Source organism: Thunnus maccoyii, chromosome 5, assembly GCF_910596095.1.
Source record: "Thunnus maccoyii chromosome 5, fThuMac1.1, whole genome shotgun sequence".
Classification (NCBI taxonomy): domain Eukaryota; kingdom Metazoa; phylum Chordata; class Actinopteri; order Scombriformes; family Scombridae; genus Thunnus; species Thunnus maccoyii.
The window spans coordinates 5,371,007-5,385,776 of record NC_056537.1 but is presented as its reverse complement, the minus strand read 5'-3'; the positions used below and the strand labels follow the sequence as shown (position 1 = coordinate 5,385,776).

The window sequence follows — 14,770 nt, the reverse complement described above, 5'->3', positions numbered from 1 at the left end:
TATAAGATTGTTTCGTTTAAAAGGAGACAAACACACCTGGTGGAATATGACTGTATACATTTTCTGTATGAAACAGCTCCAGTCTTTAATTCGGCTCAACTGGAAATCATCTGTTTATGCTGCTCACACAGCAGGGCATTGTACTTATCTGCAGGATAAACTGACATTTTACAGGAATAAAACCTGCAAACAGGATGTTACTGATGCTGACATGAAGAGTGTCTATTAAAGCATCAGAAGATTATCCTGAGTCTAAAGTTGACACCTACATTTATCGTGTTTTCATGTTTAGAAGGCCTGAATTCACAATATAGTAGATTTTGAGGTACTTGTACTTTACTTGAGTATTTCCTTTAGATGCTACTTTATACTTCCACTCATTTCAGAGGGAAATATTGTACTTTCTACTCCACTACATTTATTTGACAACTTTAATTATCTATTATATCAATAATATATGTATTGTTATAGATTACACCATCCAACAGTATAAGGTGTTAAAATTAGCTCCACCTGGGAAGCACTAACATGTTTTAGTGAAGAAAGCTGAAAGTACAGAGACTGACTGACAAACGTTTGTCTGCTCTGAACATGAACTCTGTGCTTTGTGGTGTTTCAGGAGGAAAACTGCCTCAAATAAACTCTCATTTTAGTTTCACATTTTCTCCACAAGCTTTGAATGAGATCCTGAGATGAAGACAGAAGAAAACACTTTGCTCACTGTTGAAATAATAACTTTATTGATTATGTAAAGCTTCAGATTGTTCACACATCTGATCAGTAAAGTCTGTTAAATGACTCTTGTTCAATGATTTCATGTACAGATTCACTTCATCCACACAATCAGTTAGTTTAACCCAGAATGTACAAGAACATAATAAATGATTATTATCATGATAATTACAGTTTGATTGTACATTTCTTTATGAACTTACAAAGTGATGAGAACAAAATATCTATGATGAAGGAAGTTCTGCTGTTTTCTCTGTTTAAGACGCTGAAGTGGAAGAGAAACAACAGCACACAAATACATCAATACAAACATGAAACTAACATTTAGAACAAAGAGAAGTTCACATTTTCATCTGAAGAAACGTCAGTGAAGGTTAAAAACATCATCATGAGCAGTGATAGCCTCCATGGATAAAAACACACAGCAAAAAGTCACATTTAAAGAAACTGAAAACATTAAAAGAACAAATGAAAATAAAATAAGTGTTGACAATCCCAGTTTGATTGACAGCTGATCTCTGTGCAGTTCAGAAACACCACAGCAACGAGCTCTCAGACACAATGGAGACAAAAACATGAAGAATTACAACAGAATCTGACACATGAAGTCTGAAATGACTTCTGTCTATTTGACTTTACACAACTCAACTGTGCCTCCATAATAAAGACAAAGTCCAGCATAGAGAGGCTGAGTGAATGTGGTCTGGACTCTGTGGAGGAGAGTCATGGTTTCAGAGACGCTGTAGAAGGACAGAATACCTGCTCTGTGATCCAGGTACACTCCTACTCTGGAGGAACCAGGACCTGAGACGGGAATTATGATGTTGTTGAACCAAAATATATAACTGTCAGTGTTACAATCTAACATCCAAGATTTGTCATTACATCCAAATTGACATTCATTCCAGTCTCCTGCTCTTCTGATATTCTTGTATGCGACTGCTACACGAACTCCTCTCCTGCTCCACTCCACCTCCCAGTAACAACGTCCAGTCAGACTCTCTCTACTCAGGACCTGATGATATCCAGTGAATCTGTCTGGGTGACGAGAATAAGACTGTTGTTGACTTGTTCGTTCTACTTTTCTGTTCCCCTCAGACAATAACAGATATGTGTTTGCTGTGTTTGGATCCAGTGTGATTTCATGTGAATATTTTAAGAATCCAGCTCTGGTCTTGGGTTCTGCTTCTGACAGTAAAACGTCCACTTCAGTCACTGACAGTGAGATGTTTGTCCATTTCTCCCTCAGGATGTCCTGTAGTTTATCTCTGAGCTCTGACACAGCTGCTGTCACAATCTCAAAGTATGTCAGAGGACGGATATTGATGCTGGATGAGTCTGTAGATGCACTGAGTTGTGACAGTGAGGGGTAGTTGTGTAGAAACTGGATGTGATCCTCTGTGTGTGAGAGCTGCTTCAGTTCAGCGTCTTTCCTCTTCAGCTCAGTGATCTCCTGCTCCAGCTTCTCCTGAAGCTCTTTGACTCGACTCACTTCAGTTTCCTGCTGGGATCTGATCTGCTGCTTCACATCAGAGCTTCTTTTCTGGATGAGACTGATCAGCTCAGTGAAGATCTTCTCACTGTCCTCCACTGCTTTATCAGCAGAGCGACTGACGGCCTTCACCTCCTGTTGAAGCAGCTTCACATCTTTCTCTCTGTCCTGGATTCTCTGCTGGATGTTTTGTCGACTCACCTCGAGCTCTCTCTGCCTCTCAGTCCTTTCTGCTGCAGCTGAGACTGTGTCGTGGCCTTTATGTTCATCCACAGAGCAGAGATAACAGATACTCTGCTGATCAGTACGGCAGAACATCTTCATCACCTCATCATGACGAGAGCAGATGTTCTCCTGGAGCTTCTCCGAGGGGTCGACCAGCTTGTGTTTCTTTAATGGAGCTGCATCATAATGAGGCTGCAGGTGTTTCTCACAGTAAGAGGCCAGACACACCAGACAGGACTTGAGGGCTTTCAGTTTCCTCCCAGTGCAGACATCACAGGCCACATCTTCAGGTCCAGCATAGCAGTGATCAGCAGGAGCAGCTTGGAGTCCAGTCTTCTTCAGCTGCTCCACTAAAGCTGCTAACATGGTGTTTTTCCCCAGGACAGGCCTCGGTGTGAAGGTCTGTCTGCACTGAGGGCAGCTGTAGATCTTCCTCTGATCCTCTTCATCCCAGAAGCCTTTAATACAGCTCATGCAGTAGCTGTGTCCACAGGGAATAGTCACCGGATCCTTCAGTAGATCCAGACAGATGGAACAAGAGAAGGTTTCTCGGTCCAGCTGAACTCCTTTCTGTGCCATTTCAGCTCTCAGTGGTAACGACTGTCTGAGTTTCACTTCCTGAGAAATGAAACAAGTTTGAGCTCTGATCTGGACAACATGTGTCTCTGCAGGAAATGGAGCCTGACAGCTCTTGTGCTACATCACATGTTGGTTACACCCATCTTCAAACTGTAGATCTGAAGGGGAGGGAACAAGGAAATATGAGCACAGAGTGGAGCTTGTTGTGTTTGAGATCAGGAAGAAGAGGGAGGGCTTATCAAGTGCTGATTCATTCCAGGTAGAGGAGCAGTTTTAAAGGGATACTGGCTGCTTTTCATTTGGCTAACGTGACTCCAGTTTAACCTGTTAATTAATAATTTCTACATATTGATAGTTGGAAGGAAAACACCTGATAACAGCTCCAATGTTTTATTATTTGATTATAGATCTACAGCAGCGTCTGTCTGTCACAGAATAAGACACAAATAGACAATTAAATCTGTTAATTACTGAAAGAACAGAACTGACGTAAAGGAGCAATAAAAACAGCTGCAGCCTGCAGAATATGTTTAAATCAAATATTGCTCATTTAGTTTAGTTAAAACAAAAATCTTAACACAAGGTACGAGGTACTTGTACTTTACTTGAGTATTTCCATGTGATGCTACTTTATACTTCCACTCCACAACATTTCAGAGGGAAATATTGTACTTTCTACTCCACTACATTTATTTGACAGCTTCAGTTACTTTTCAGATGAAGATTTGACACAATGGATAATATAACAAGCTTTTAAAATACAACACATTGTTAAAGATGAAACCAGTGGTTTCCGACCCTTTTGGCTTTTAACGTCTCACAAAAAGCAGTGTGTAGTCGGGTCATTTATTGAAAAGAATAATCATTTTGAGTCATTGTTTTTTTAAGAAAATAAAAGAAAACTTCCAAATTCTCTGATTCCAGCTTCTTAAATGTGAATAGTTTCTGGTTTCTTTAGTCCTCTATGACAGTAAACTGAATATCTTTGCGTTGTGAACTGTTGGTCGGAACAAAACAAGACATTTTTCTGACATTTTATGGACCAAACAACTAATTGATCAAAGGAGAAAATAATCGACAGATTAATCGATAATGAAAATAATCGTTAGTTGGAGTCCTATTCTACAGGTTTATGTAAAAGTGTGTTTCCAACTTGAAATTGAAACACCAGATTTAGAAACATTTTTAAATAAAATAAAAATTTGACCATATCTCATTTATCTGTTGTGTTGAGTGAATTTTCTTTTCAGCATTACCTAAAATTGAATTTTATGTTCCATGCAGTTTTTTACAGCTGATAAAATTTGTCCTTTTATTGATTAGTCAACAGAAAATTAATCTGATTCACAAATGTGAATATCTGCTGGTTTCCTTATTGCTGTTTGATCTAAAACTTAATATATTTGTCTTTTGGACTGTTGCTATTACAAAACAAGCTATTTGAATATGTCCACTTGGGCTTTAATATATTATAATAGGCTTTTTCTATTTTCTGATGTTTAGTTGACCAAACGATTAATTGAGAAAATAGTCTGTAGATGAATTGATAATAAAAATAATTGTTAGTTGCAGCCCTACACCTTTGTTACATGTGTGTAGTTAACCAGACTTACTAACGTTCATAACTAACATTTAAAATTGATATAATAACTCTTTATTTTTTGGTTGCATCATGTATTTTACATTATTTGATGTTTCTTTTTGCAGTTTATAGCATGCTATGTCTTTTATCTTGCTTTGCTCATGAAGAACTAATTAATCTTGTGCTGTAGGTGGAGGTGTGAAAATCCTCTTTGAGAATGAGCTCGGTGTGGCAGATTTCCACCTGCCCAACAAAAGCTGCATCCTGTACGTGTCGGAGTGCGACATCATAGCAGGAAACGGCTACAAGAGGAAACTGGTTCGCTACAGAAATGTGAGTTTAATGAATTTTTTGCTAAAAAGATGACGTGTTGTGATGTATCTGATATGAACCACCGTCCCTCCTGATTTGAAGGCCAGCAGCAGCTTCCAGCAGCTGGTGCTGGTGGAGAACACCAGACTCAGTGAGCAGTACTTCTCTGCTGTCCAGAAGTTTGTGGTGTTTGACCTCGGCCTGACTCTCCTGCCGGTCAGCGGGCAGACTGAAGCCTCACAGCTCATCACTCAGATGGTAAAACAATATTTTACACCTGCAATAAATATGACTTTAATTTGCTGATGGTGTCAGAGGGAGATTCAACTCATCAGTCTTCATTTTAAGGCTGTAGCTTGTTGTTAAGAAAACGTCCTGTTATCAATGTTCAGTCAATGTCTCGTTCCTCTTTACTAATGTAGTTTTTCTGTGTTTGACGTACACTCACCGAGCACTTTATTAGGAACACCTGTGCAATCTAATACAATAAATTACAACAGCTCTGCTATAAATTCTACTTTTATGAAGCTTCTACACTTTCAGTTTTTGTTGACATTGTCAGAAAGGTGATAATTCTCCTTTATGTTTATTATTGAGGTCGTAGTGTGTGACGATGGTGTTCCTAATATTTTGTCCAACCCATTAACATACATGAGGAGGGGCAAAATATTAGGAATCATGGTGAAAATAATGCACTTATGTCGCCTGGGACGCAGAAAGAGGAAAATATTTTCAAAGGGGGAAAAAAAGATCTGCTTCAGCAGGATCTCACAAAGCTTTTGTGATGTAACAAAAAACATATAATAAACTAAATTAAAGAAAATTTCTTTGTATTTGAGGCCAAGCTTGACATAAAACTATGAACCGCTCCCATGCATGTGTCTGCTCCATTGTTGTTGTTTCCATGGTGACCAAGTAAACCCAAGAACACATTGACCCAAGTGAAAACTTTTGTGAGATCTCATAAATATTATTTATGGTTATAGGTTACACAATGATTGCTCGTTTATGTAGCCGGAGACTCATTTAGTCTCTATTTGTTTTTGTATAAAAGAGTCAAACGCAGATCTTTGGTGTCAGAGGGGTAAACATGTATCTAAGAAGCCGAACCTACAGCTGTCTGATGCTGCTCTGATCCTCTGCAGGTCCATGGGGAGAGCAGGGAGAACCCTTTCAGGCGGAGGAGTGCGTCTGGGCTGTTGGACCCCCTGGTCCTGGCCCTGGTGCAGCAGGTCCCGGGGGTGGGCAGGGTCAAAGCTCTGGCCCTGCTGCAGCATTTCCCCAGCATCCAGCAGCTCTGTAACGCCGCCCCCGCCGAGCTGGAGCCCATCGTGGGTCAGGCTGCCGCTCAGCAAATCCACAGCTTCTTCCACAAAGCCACAGCTGCTGGAACCTGAAGGCGCTCCGCATGGATCCAGTCTGGGTCTTTATTTAACCAGAGAGGTTTGGATCTAATGATACTGGTCACCTGAAACATGCTCCCTGGTCGCCGTGTCTGCTGCACAGGATGTGAGGAGCTTTAAATTTAAATGACTGCTGGGACACCACCAAAAACTTTATCAGAAGCACTTTGTCTCACATGAGCATTATTTACTTGAAAGATTACAATGTTGAAAATCAATATTTGTCCTGTTATAAGTGTACAAACTTTAAGAAATATTTATTTACTGTTGATGTCACTTTGTGAAACTGACGTATGTTATGAAGTCAGCAGATGTTTTACATATTTTGTGGTTTAAAATAGAATATTTTACTTTATTTAGGGATGATGTCCATATTCAGTACCAGTCAAAGGTTTGGACACATTTCCTCATTCAGGAGAATGGAAGCTGTGTCCAAACTTCTGACTGTATATGTGATTAAAGATAAAGCAGTGACGGGGAGTCAGTGGTTTGTTGATATGTGGACTGATTGGTACAATAAATCTATATTAGAGGTCTGTCCACTTTCTTGTTTTCTTATTAGTTCTGATTAAAGGATCAGGCTGTGATTTTCTATATTTTTCTTATTGTCAACAAATCTCATGTTTGGATCCAAACCAACAATGAACTGATCTACTAACAAGTATTGTGTGTGTATCCAAAGCCTGATATATCTGATTCCTCTGTGTCGTAGACCTCCGTTGTTGTCCAGAAACTATTAAAAACACATCAGTGAACCACACCGCTGCACTGGTTGACATGTTCCTTCATCATGAACAGAGTGATGATTGTAGTTTATTTAGAACCGGCTCCAAACACTAATGACCAGGCTTTTTAAATATAAAAACACTTTTTTGTGCACAAAATCAATACCAGTATTTTTAGGTTTTTATCTTTATCAACAGTCATATTGATGAACATTTCATATTATTCTGGGAACATGAACTGTTTGGAATACTAGAAGGTAACTCTAAATTGATTACAAATCTTTTAATATAATAAATTTCATATGTATAAAAGCAAATTTACAGATAAAAAGTTGAATTTCTTAAACAAAGGAGGACAACCAGTTGATTCAATTTGATTGTCCTTTAATCCAAAAGCTGTAGAAATAATTAAAACCATTTTTTTGTTTAAAATCTTTGTGTGAACTGTAACTCTCACCAACTCAGTTTGTGTTACTGCATTTATATTTTAATTTGAGTCAAAATAATCGTTAATGGGATCAATTCATTGTTGGTTTTGGCCTTTTCATGGGATTTGTTAATAATAAGAATAATTCAGAATATCACCAGACTTATATTTTAAGGGAAAAATCAAGTTGTGGTGTAAAGTCACTTAGATATGTGTAGATATGATGGCCATTTTTTTTTAAAGTACATATTTTATTGAATAAATGACTTTTAGTGTAACAACATCAAAAACATTTAGCCAAATTGTCCTAATGTCTTCTTCATAAATCTAAGAACACTGTTTATGCAAACATGTACAAAATAAATACCAGTGTTATATGGGATTAACTTTGTTTCGACAATTGAATAAAATCTTCCAAGAATCAAAAATAAATAAATTGAAACCAAAAATAAAATTGATGTCAAAGGCAAAACTTACAATAAAACTATACAAGAGTGTTAAATTTGATTACATTTGATTAGCCAGAGTCTGTGTCGTCCTCTTTAACCTGGAGACATCAAACGCACCAAATTCCATTCAGAAATATTAATATATAAGATTGTTTCGTTTAAAAGGAGACAAACACACCTGGTGGAATATGACTGTATACATTTTCTGTATGAAACAGCTCCAGTCTTTAATTCAGCTCAACTGAAAAACATCTGTTTAAGCTGCTCACACAGCAGGGCATTGTATTTATCTGCAGGATAAACTGACATTTTACAGGAATAAAACCTGCAAACAGGATGTTACTGATGCTGACATGAAGAGTGTCTATTAAAGCATCAGAAGATTATCCTGAGTCTAAAGTTGACACCTACATTTATCGTGTTTTCACGTTTAGAAGGCCTGAATTCACAATATAGTAGATTTTGAGGTACTTGTACTTTACTTGAGTATTTCCTTTAGATGCTACTTTATACTTCCACTCATTTCAGAGGGAAATATTGTACTTTCTACTCCACTACATTTATTTGACAACTTTAATTATCTATTATATCAATAATATATGTATTGTTATAGATTACACCATCCAACAGTATAAGGTGTTAAAATTAGCTCCACCTGGGAAGCACTAACATGTTTTAGTGAAGAAAGCTGAAAGTACAGAGACTGACTGACAAACGTTTGTCTGCTCTGAACATGAACTCTGTGCTTTGTGGTGTTTCAGGAGGAAAACTGCCTCAAATAAACTCTCATTTTAGTTTCACATTTTCTCCACAAGCTTTGAATGAGATCCTGAGATGAAGACAGAAGAAAACACTTTGCTCACTGTTGAAATAATAACTTTATTGATTATGTAAAGCTTCAGATTGTTCACACATCTGATCAGTAAAGTCTGTTAAATGACTCTTGTTCAATGATTTCATGTACAGATTCACTTCATCCACACAATCAGTTAGTTTAACCCAGAATGTACAAGAACATAATAAATGATTATTATCATGATAATTACAGTTTGATTGTACATTTCTTTATGAATTTACAAAGTGATGAGAACAAAATATCTATGATGAAGGAAGTTCTGCTGTTTTCTCTGTTTAAGACGCTGAAGTGGAAGAGAAACAACAGCACACAAATACATCAATACAAACATGAAACTAACATTTAGAACAAAGAGAAGTTCACATTTTCATCTGAAGAAACGTCAGTGAAGGTTAAAAACATCATCATGAGCAGTGATAGCCTCCATGGATAAAAACACACAGCAAAAAGTCACATTTAAAGAAACTGAAAACATTAAAAGAACAAATGAAAATAAAATAAGTGTTGACAATCCCAGTTTGATTGACAGCTGATCTCTGTGCAGTTCAGAAACACCACAGCAACGAGCTCTCAGACACAATGGAGACAAAAACATGAAGAATTACAACAGAATCTGACACATGAAGTCTGAAATGACTTCTGTCTATTTGAGTTTACACAACTCAACTGTGCCTCCATAATAAAGACAAAGTCCAGCATAGAGAGGCTGAGTGAATGTGGTCTGGACTCTGTGGAGGAGAGTCATGGTTTCAGAGACGCTGTAGAAGGACAGAATACCTGCTCTGTGATCCAGGTACACTCCTACTCTGGAGGAACCAGGACCTGAGACGGGAATTATGATGTTGTTGAACCAAAATATATAACTGTCAGTGTTACAATCTAACATCCAAGATTTGTCATTACATCCAAATTGACATTCATTCCAGTCTCCTGCTCTTCTGATATTCTTGTATGCGACTGCTACACGAACTCCTCTCCTGCTCCACTCCACCTCCCAGTAACAACGTCCAGTCAGACTCTCTCTACTCAGGACCTGATGATATCCAGTGAATCTGTCTGGGTGACGAGAATAAGACTGTTGTTGACTTGTTCGTTCTACTTTTCTGTTCCCCTCAGACAATAACAGATATGTGTTTGCTGTGTTTGGATCCAGTGTGATTTCATGTGAATATTTTAAGAATCCAGCTCTGGTCTTGGGTTCTGCTTCTGACAGTAAAACGTCCACTTCAGTCACTGACAGTGAGATGTTTGTCCATTTCTCCCTCAGGATGTCCTGTAGTTTATCTCTGAGCTCTGACACAGCTGCTGTCACAATCTCAAAGTATGTCAGAGGACGGATATTGATGCTGGATGAGTCTGTAGATGCACTGAGTTGTGACAGTGAGGGGTAGTTGTGTAGAAACTGGATGTGATCCTCTGTGTGTGAGAGCTGCTTCAGTTCAGCATCTTTCCTCTTCAGCTCAGTGATCTCCTGCTCCAGCTTCTCCTGAAGCTCTTTGACTCGACTCACTTCAGTTTCCTGCTGGGATCTGATCTGCTGCTTCACATCAGAGCTTCTTTTCTGGATGAGACTGATCAGCTCAGTGAAGATCTTCTCACTGTCCTCCACTGCTTTATCAGCAGAGCGACTGACGGCCTTCACCTCCTGTTGAAGCAGCTTCACATCTTTCTCTCTGTCCTGGATTCTCTGCTGGATGTTTTGTCGACTCACCTCGAGCTCTCTCTGCCTCTCAGTCCTTTCTGCTGCAGCTGAGACTGTGTCGTGGCCTTTATGTTCATCCACAGAGCAGAGATAACAGATACTCTGCTGATCAGTACGGCAGAACATCTTCATCACCTCATCATGACGAGAGCAGATGTTCTCCTGGAGCTTCTCCGAGGGGTCGACCAGCTTGTGTTTCTTTAATGGAGCTGCATCATAATGAGGCTGCAGGTGTTTCTCACAGTAAGAGGCCAGACACACCAGACAGGACTTGAGGGCTTTCAGTTTCCTCCCAGTGCAGACATCACAGGCCACATCTTCAGGTCCAGCATAGCAGTGATCAGCAGGAGCAGCTTGGAGTCCAGTCTTCTTCAGCTGCTCCACTAAAGCTGCTAACATGGTGTTTTTCACCAGGACAGGCCTCGGTGTGAAGGTCTGTCTGCACTGAGGGCAGCTGTAGATCTTCCTCTGATCCTCTTCATCCCAGAAGCCTTTAATACAGCTCATGCAGTAGCTGTGTCCACAGGGAATAGTCACCGGATCCTTCAGTAGATCCAGACAGATGGAACAAGAGAAGGTTTCTCGGTCCAGCTGAACTCCTTTCTGTGCCATTTCAGCTCTCAGTGGTAACGACTGTCTGAGTTTCACTTCCTGAGAAATGAAACAAGTTTGAGCTCTGATCTGGACAACATGTGTCTCTGCAGGAAATGGAGCCTGACAGCTCTTGTGCTACATCACATGTTGGTTACACCCATCTTCAAACTGTAGATCTGAAGGGGAGGGAACAAGGAAATATGAGCACAGAGTGGAGCTTGTTGTGTTTGAGATCAGGAAGAAGAGGGAGGGCTTATCAAGTGCTGATTCATTCCAGGTAGAGGAGCAGTTTTAAAGGGATACTGGCTGCTTTTCATTTGGCTAACGTGACTCCAGTTTAACCTGTTAATTAATAATTTCTACATATTGATAGTTGGAAGGAAAACACCTGATAACAGCTCCAATGTTTTATTATTTGATTATAGATCTACAGCAGCGTCTGTCTGTCACAGAATAAGACACAAATAGACGATTAAATCTGTTAATTACTGAAAGAACAGAACTGACGTAAAGGAGCAATAAAAACAGCTGCAGCCTGCAGAATATGTTTAAATCAAATATTGCTCATTTAGTTTAGTTAAAACAAAAATCTTAACACAATACTAATAATCAGTGGTACATTTACTCAAGTATAATTTTGAGGTACTTGTACTTTACTTGAGTATTTCCATGTGATGCTACTTTATACTTCCACTCCACTACATTTCAGAGGGAAATATTGTACTTTCTACTCCACTACATTTATTTGACAGCTTCAGTTACTTTTCAGATGAAGATTTGACACAATGGATAATATAACAAGCTCTTAAAATACAACACATTGTTAAAGATGAAACCAGTGGTTTCCAACCCTTTTGGCTTTTAACGTCTCACAAAAAGCAGTGTGTAGTCGGGTCATTTATTGAAAAGAATAATCATTTTGAGTCATTGTTTTTTTAAGAAAATAAAAGAAAACTTCCAAATTCTCTGATTCCAGCTTCTTAAATGTGAATAGTTTCTGGTTTCTTTAGTCCTCTATGACAGTAAACTGAATATCTTTTCGTTGTGAACTGTTGGTCGGAACAAAACAAGACATTTTCAGACATTTTATGGACCAAACAACTAATTGATCAAAGGAGAAAATAATGGACAGATTAATCGATTAACAGATTAATCGATAATGAAAATAATCGTTAGTTGGAGTCCTATTCTACAGGTTTATGTAAAAGTGTGTTTCCAACTTGAAATTGAAACACCAGATTTAGAAACATTTTTAAATAAAATAAAAATTTGACCATATCTCATTTATCTGTTGTGTTGAGTGAATTTTCTTTTCAGCATTACCTAAAATTGAATTTTATGTTCCATGCAGTTTTTTACAGCTGATAAAATTTGTCCTTTTATTGATTAGTCAACAGAAAATTAATCTGATTCACAAATGTGAATATCTGCTGGTTTCCTTATTGCTGTTTGATCTAAAACTTAATATATTTGTCTTTTGGACTGTTGCTATTACAAAACAAGCTATTTGAATATGTCCACTTGGGCTTTAATATATTATAATAGGCTTTTTCCATTTTCTGATGTTTTGTTGACCAAACGATTAATTGTGAAAATAGTCTGTAGATGAATTGATAATAAAAATAATTGTTAGTTGCAGCCCTACACCTTTGTTACATGTGTGTAGTTAACCAGACTTACTAACGTTCATAACTAACATTTAAAATTGATATAATAACTCTTTATTTTTTGGTTGCATCATGTATTTTACATTATTTGATGTTTCTTTTTGCAGTTTATAGCATGCTATGTCTTTTTTTTTTATCTTGCTTTGCTCATGAAGAACTAATTAATCTTGTGCTGTAGGTGGAGGTGTGAAAATCCTCTTTGAGAATGAGCTCGGTGTGGCAGATTTCCACCTGCCCAACAAAAGCTGCATCCTGTACGTGTCGGAGTGCGACATCATAGCAGGAAACGGCTACAAGAGGAAACTGGTTCGCTACAGAAATGTGAGTTTAATGAATTTTTTGCTAAAAAGATGACGTGTTGTGATGTATCTGATATGAACCACCGTCCCTCCTGATTTGAAGGCCAGCAGCAGCTTCCAGCAGCTGGTGCTGGTGGAGAACACCAGACTCAGTGAGCAGTACTTCTCTGCTGTCCAGAAGTTTGTGGTGTTTGACCTCGGCCTGACTCTCCTGCCGGTCAGCGGGCAGACTGAAGCCTCACAGCTCATCACTCAGATGGTAAAACAATATTTTACACCTGCAATAAATATGACTTTAATTTGCTGATAGTGTCAGAGGGAGATTCAACTAAATCATCATTTTAAGGCTGTAGTTTGACATAAAACTATGAACCGCTCCCATGCATGTGTCTGCTCCATTGTTGTTGTTTCCATGGTGACCAAGTAAACCCAAGAACACATTGACCCAAGTGAAAACTTTTGTGAGATCTCATAAATATTATTTATGGTTATAGGTTACACAATGATTGCTCGTTTATGTAGCCGGAGACTCATTTAGTCTCTATTTGTTTTTGTATAAAAGAGTCAAACACAGATCTTTGGTGTCAGAGGGGTAAACATGGATCTAAGAGGCCGAACCTACAGCTGTCTGATGCTGCTCTGATCCTCTGCAGGTCCATGGGGAGAGCAGGGAGAACCCTTTCAGGCGGAGGAGTGCGTCTGGGCTGTTGGACCCCCTGGTCCTGGCCCTGGTACAGCAGGTCCCGGGGGTGGGCAGGGTCAAAGCTCTGGCCCTGCTGCAGCATTTCCCCAGCATCCAGCAGCTCTGTAACGCCGCCCCCGCCGAGCTGGAGACCATCGTGGGTCAGGCTGCCGCTCAGCAAATCCACAGCTTCTTCCACAAAGCCACAGCTACTGGAACCTGAAGGCGCTCCGCATGGATCCAGTCTGGGTCTTTATTTAACCAGAGAGGTTTGGATCTAATGATACTGGTCACCTGAAACATGCTCCCTGGTCGCCGTGTCTGCTGCACAGGATGTGAGGAGCTTTAGATTTAAATGACTGCTGGGACACCACCAAAAACTTTATCAGAAGCACTTTGTCTCACATGAGCATTATTTACTTGAAAGATTACAATGTTGAAAATCAATATTTGTCCTGTTATAAGTGTACAAACTTTAAGAAATATTTATTTACTGTTGATGTCACTTTGTGAAACTGACGTATGTTATGAAGTCAGCAGATGTTTTACATATTTTGTGCTTTAAAATAGAATATATTAGCATCTTTATTTAGGGATGATGTCCATATTCAGTACCAGTCAAAGGTTTGGACACATTTCCTCATTCAGGAGAATGGAAGCTGTGTCCAAACTTCTGACTGTATATGTGATTAAAGATAAAGCAGTGACGGGGAGTCAGTGGTTTGTTGATATGTGGACTGATTGGCACAATAAATCTATATTAGAGGTCTGTCCACTTTCTTGTTTTCTTATTAGTTCTGATTAAAGGATCAGGCTGTGATTTTCTATATTTTTCTTATTGTCAACAAATCTCATGTTTGGATCCAAACCAACAATGAACTGATCTACTAACAAGTATTGTGTGTGTATCCAAAGCCTGATATATCTGATTCCTCTGTGTCGTAGACCTCCGTTGTTGTCCACAAACTATTAAAAACACATCAGTGAACCACAGCGCTGCACTGGTTCACATGTTCCTTCATCATGAACAGAGTGATGATTGTA

At 38.8% G+C, this 14,770-nt stretch overlaps 4 protein-coding genes across 4 annotated transcripts; 2 read left to right on the top strand and 2 right to left on the bottom strand.

The window, feature by feature from the left end:
• Nucleotides 1-1,289: 1,289 nt before the first annotated feature.
• Nucleotides 1,290-3,232, bottom strand: LOC121897944 (tripartite motif-containing protein 16-like). Its single transcript, XM_042412752.1, has one exon. It carries the CDS (start codon nucleotides 3,026-3,028, stop codon nucleotides 1,358-1,360), a length of 1,671 nt encoding a protein of 556 aa, XP_042268686.1. The 5' UTR covers nucleotides 3,029-3,232; the 3' UTR covers nucleotides 1,290-1,357.
• An 888-nt stretch (nucleotides 3,233-4,120) lies between these two features.
• Nucleotides 4,121-6,456, top strand: LOC121897274 (Fanconi anemia core complex-associated protein 24-like). The gene is made up of 4 exons (XM_042411667.1): nucleotides 4,121-4,136; nucleotides 4,801-4,943; nucleotides 5,025-5,180; nucleotides 6,068-6,456. Exons 1-4 carry the CDS (start codon nucleotides 4,121-4,123, stop codon nucleotides 6,317-6,319), a joined length of 567 nt encoding a protein of 188 aa, XP_042267601.1. The 3' UTR covers nucleotides 6,320-6,456.
• Nucleotides 6,457-9,374: 2,918 nt separating this feature from the next.
• Nucleotides 9,375-11,300, bottom strand: LOC121897662 (tripartite motif-containing protein 16-like). The gene has a single exon (XM_042412315.1). It carries the CDS (start codon nucleotides 11,094-11,096, stop codon nucleotides 9,426-9,428), a length of 1,671 nt encoding a protein of 556 aa, XP_042268249.1. The 5' UTR covers nucleotides 11,097-11,300; the 3' UTR covers nucleotides 9,375-9,425.
• A 937-nt stretch (nucleotides 11,301-12,237) lies between these two features.
• Nucleotides 12,238-14,495, top strand: LOC121897273 (Fanconi anemia core complex-associated protein 24-like). The gene is made up of 4 exons (XM_042411666.1): nucleotides 12,238-12,253; nucleotides 12,924-13,066; nucleotides 13,148-13,303; nucleotides 13,698-14,495. Exons 1-4 carry the CDS (start codon nucleotides 12,238-12,240, stop codon nucleotides 13,947-13,949), a joined length of 567 nt encoding a protein of 188 aa, XP_042267600.1. The 3' UTR covers nucleotides 13,950-14,495.
• Nucleotides 14,496-14,770: the final 275 nt, after the last annotated feature.

Bases quoted from the DNA above. Each gene is read 5' to 3' on its own strand.
- LOC121897944 (XM_042412752.1), bottom strand. From the start codon at position 3,028: ATGGCACAGAAAGGAGTTCAGCTGGACCGAGAAACCTTCTCTTGTTCC.
- LOC121897274 (XM_042411667.1), top strand. The intron at 4,944-5,024 runs GTGAGTTTAATG...CCTGATTTGAAG, and splicing joins AACTGGTTCGCTACAGAAAT to GCCAGCAGCAGCTTCCAGCA. The intron at 5,181-6,067 runs GTAAAACAATAT...GATCCTCTGCAG, and splicing joins CACAGCTCATCACTCAGATG to GTCCATGGGGAGAGCAGGGA.
- LOC121897662 (XM_042412315.1), bottom strand. From the start codon at position 11,096: ATGGCACAGAAAGGAGTTCAGCTGGACCGAGAAACCTTCTCTTGTTCC.
- LOC121897273 (XM_042411666.1), top strand. The intron at 13,067-13,147 runs GTGAGTTTAATG...CCTGATTTGAAG, and splicing joins AACTGGTTCGCTACAGAAAT to GCCAGCAGCAGCTTCCAGCA. The intron at 13,304-13,697 runs GTAAAACAATAT...GATCCTCTGCAG, and splicing joins CACAGCTCATCACTCAGATG to GTCCATGGGGAGAGCAGGGA.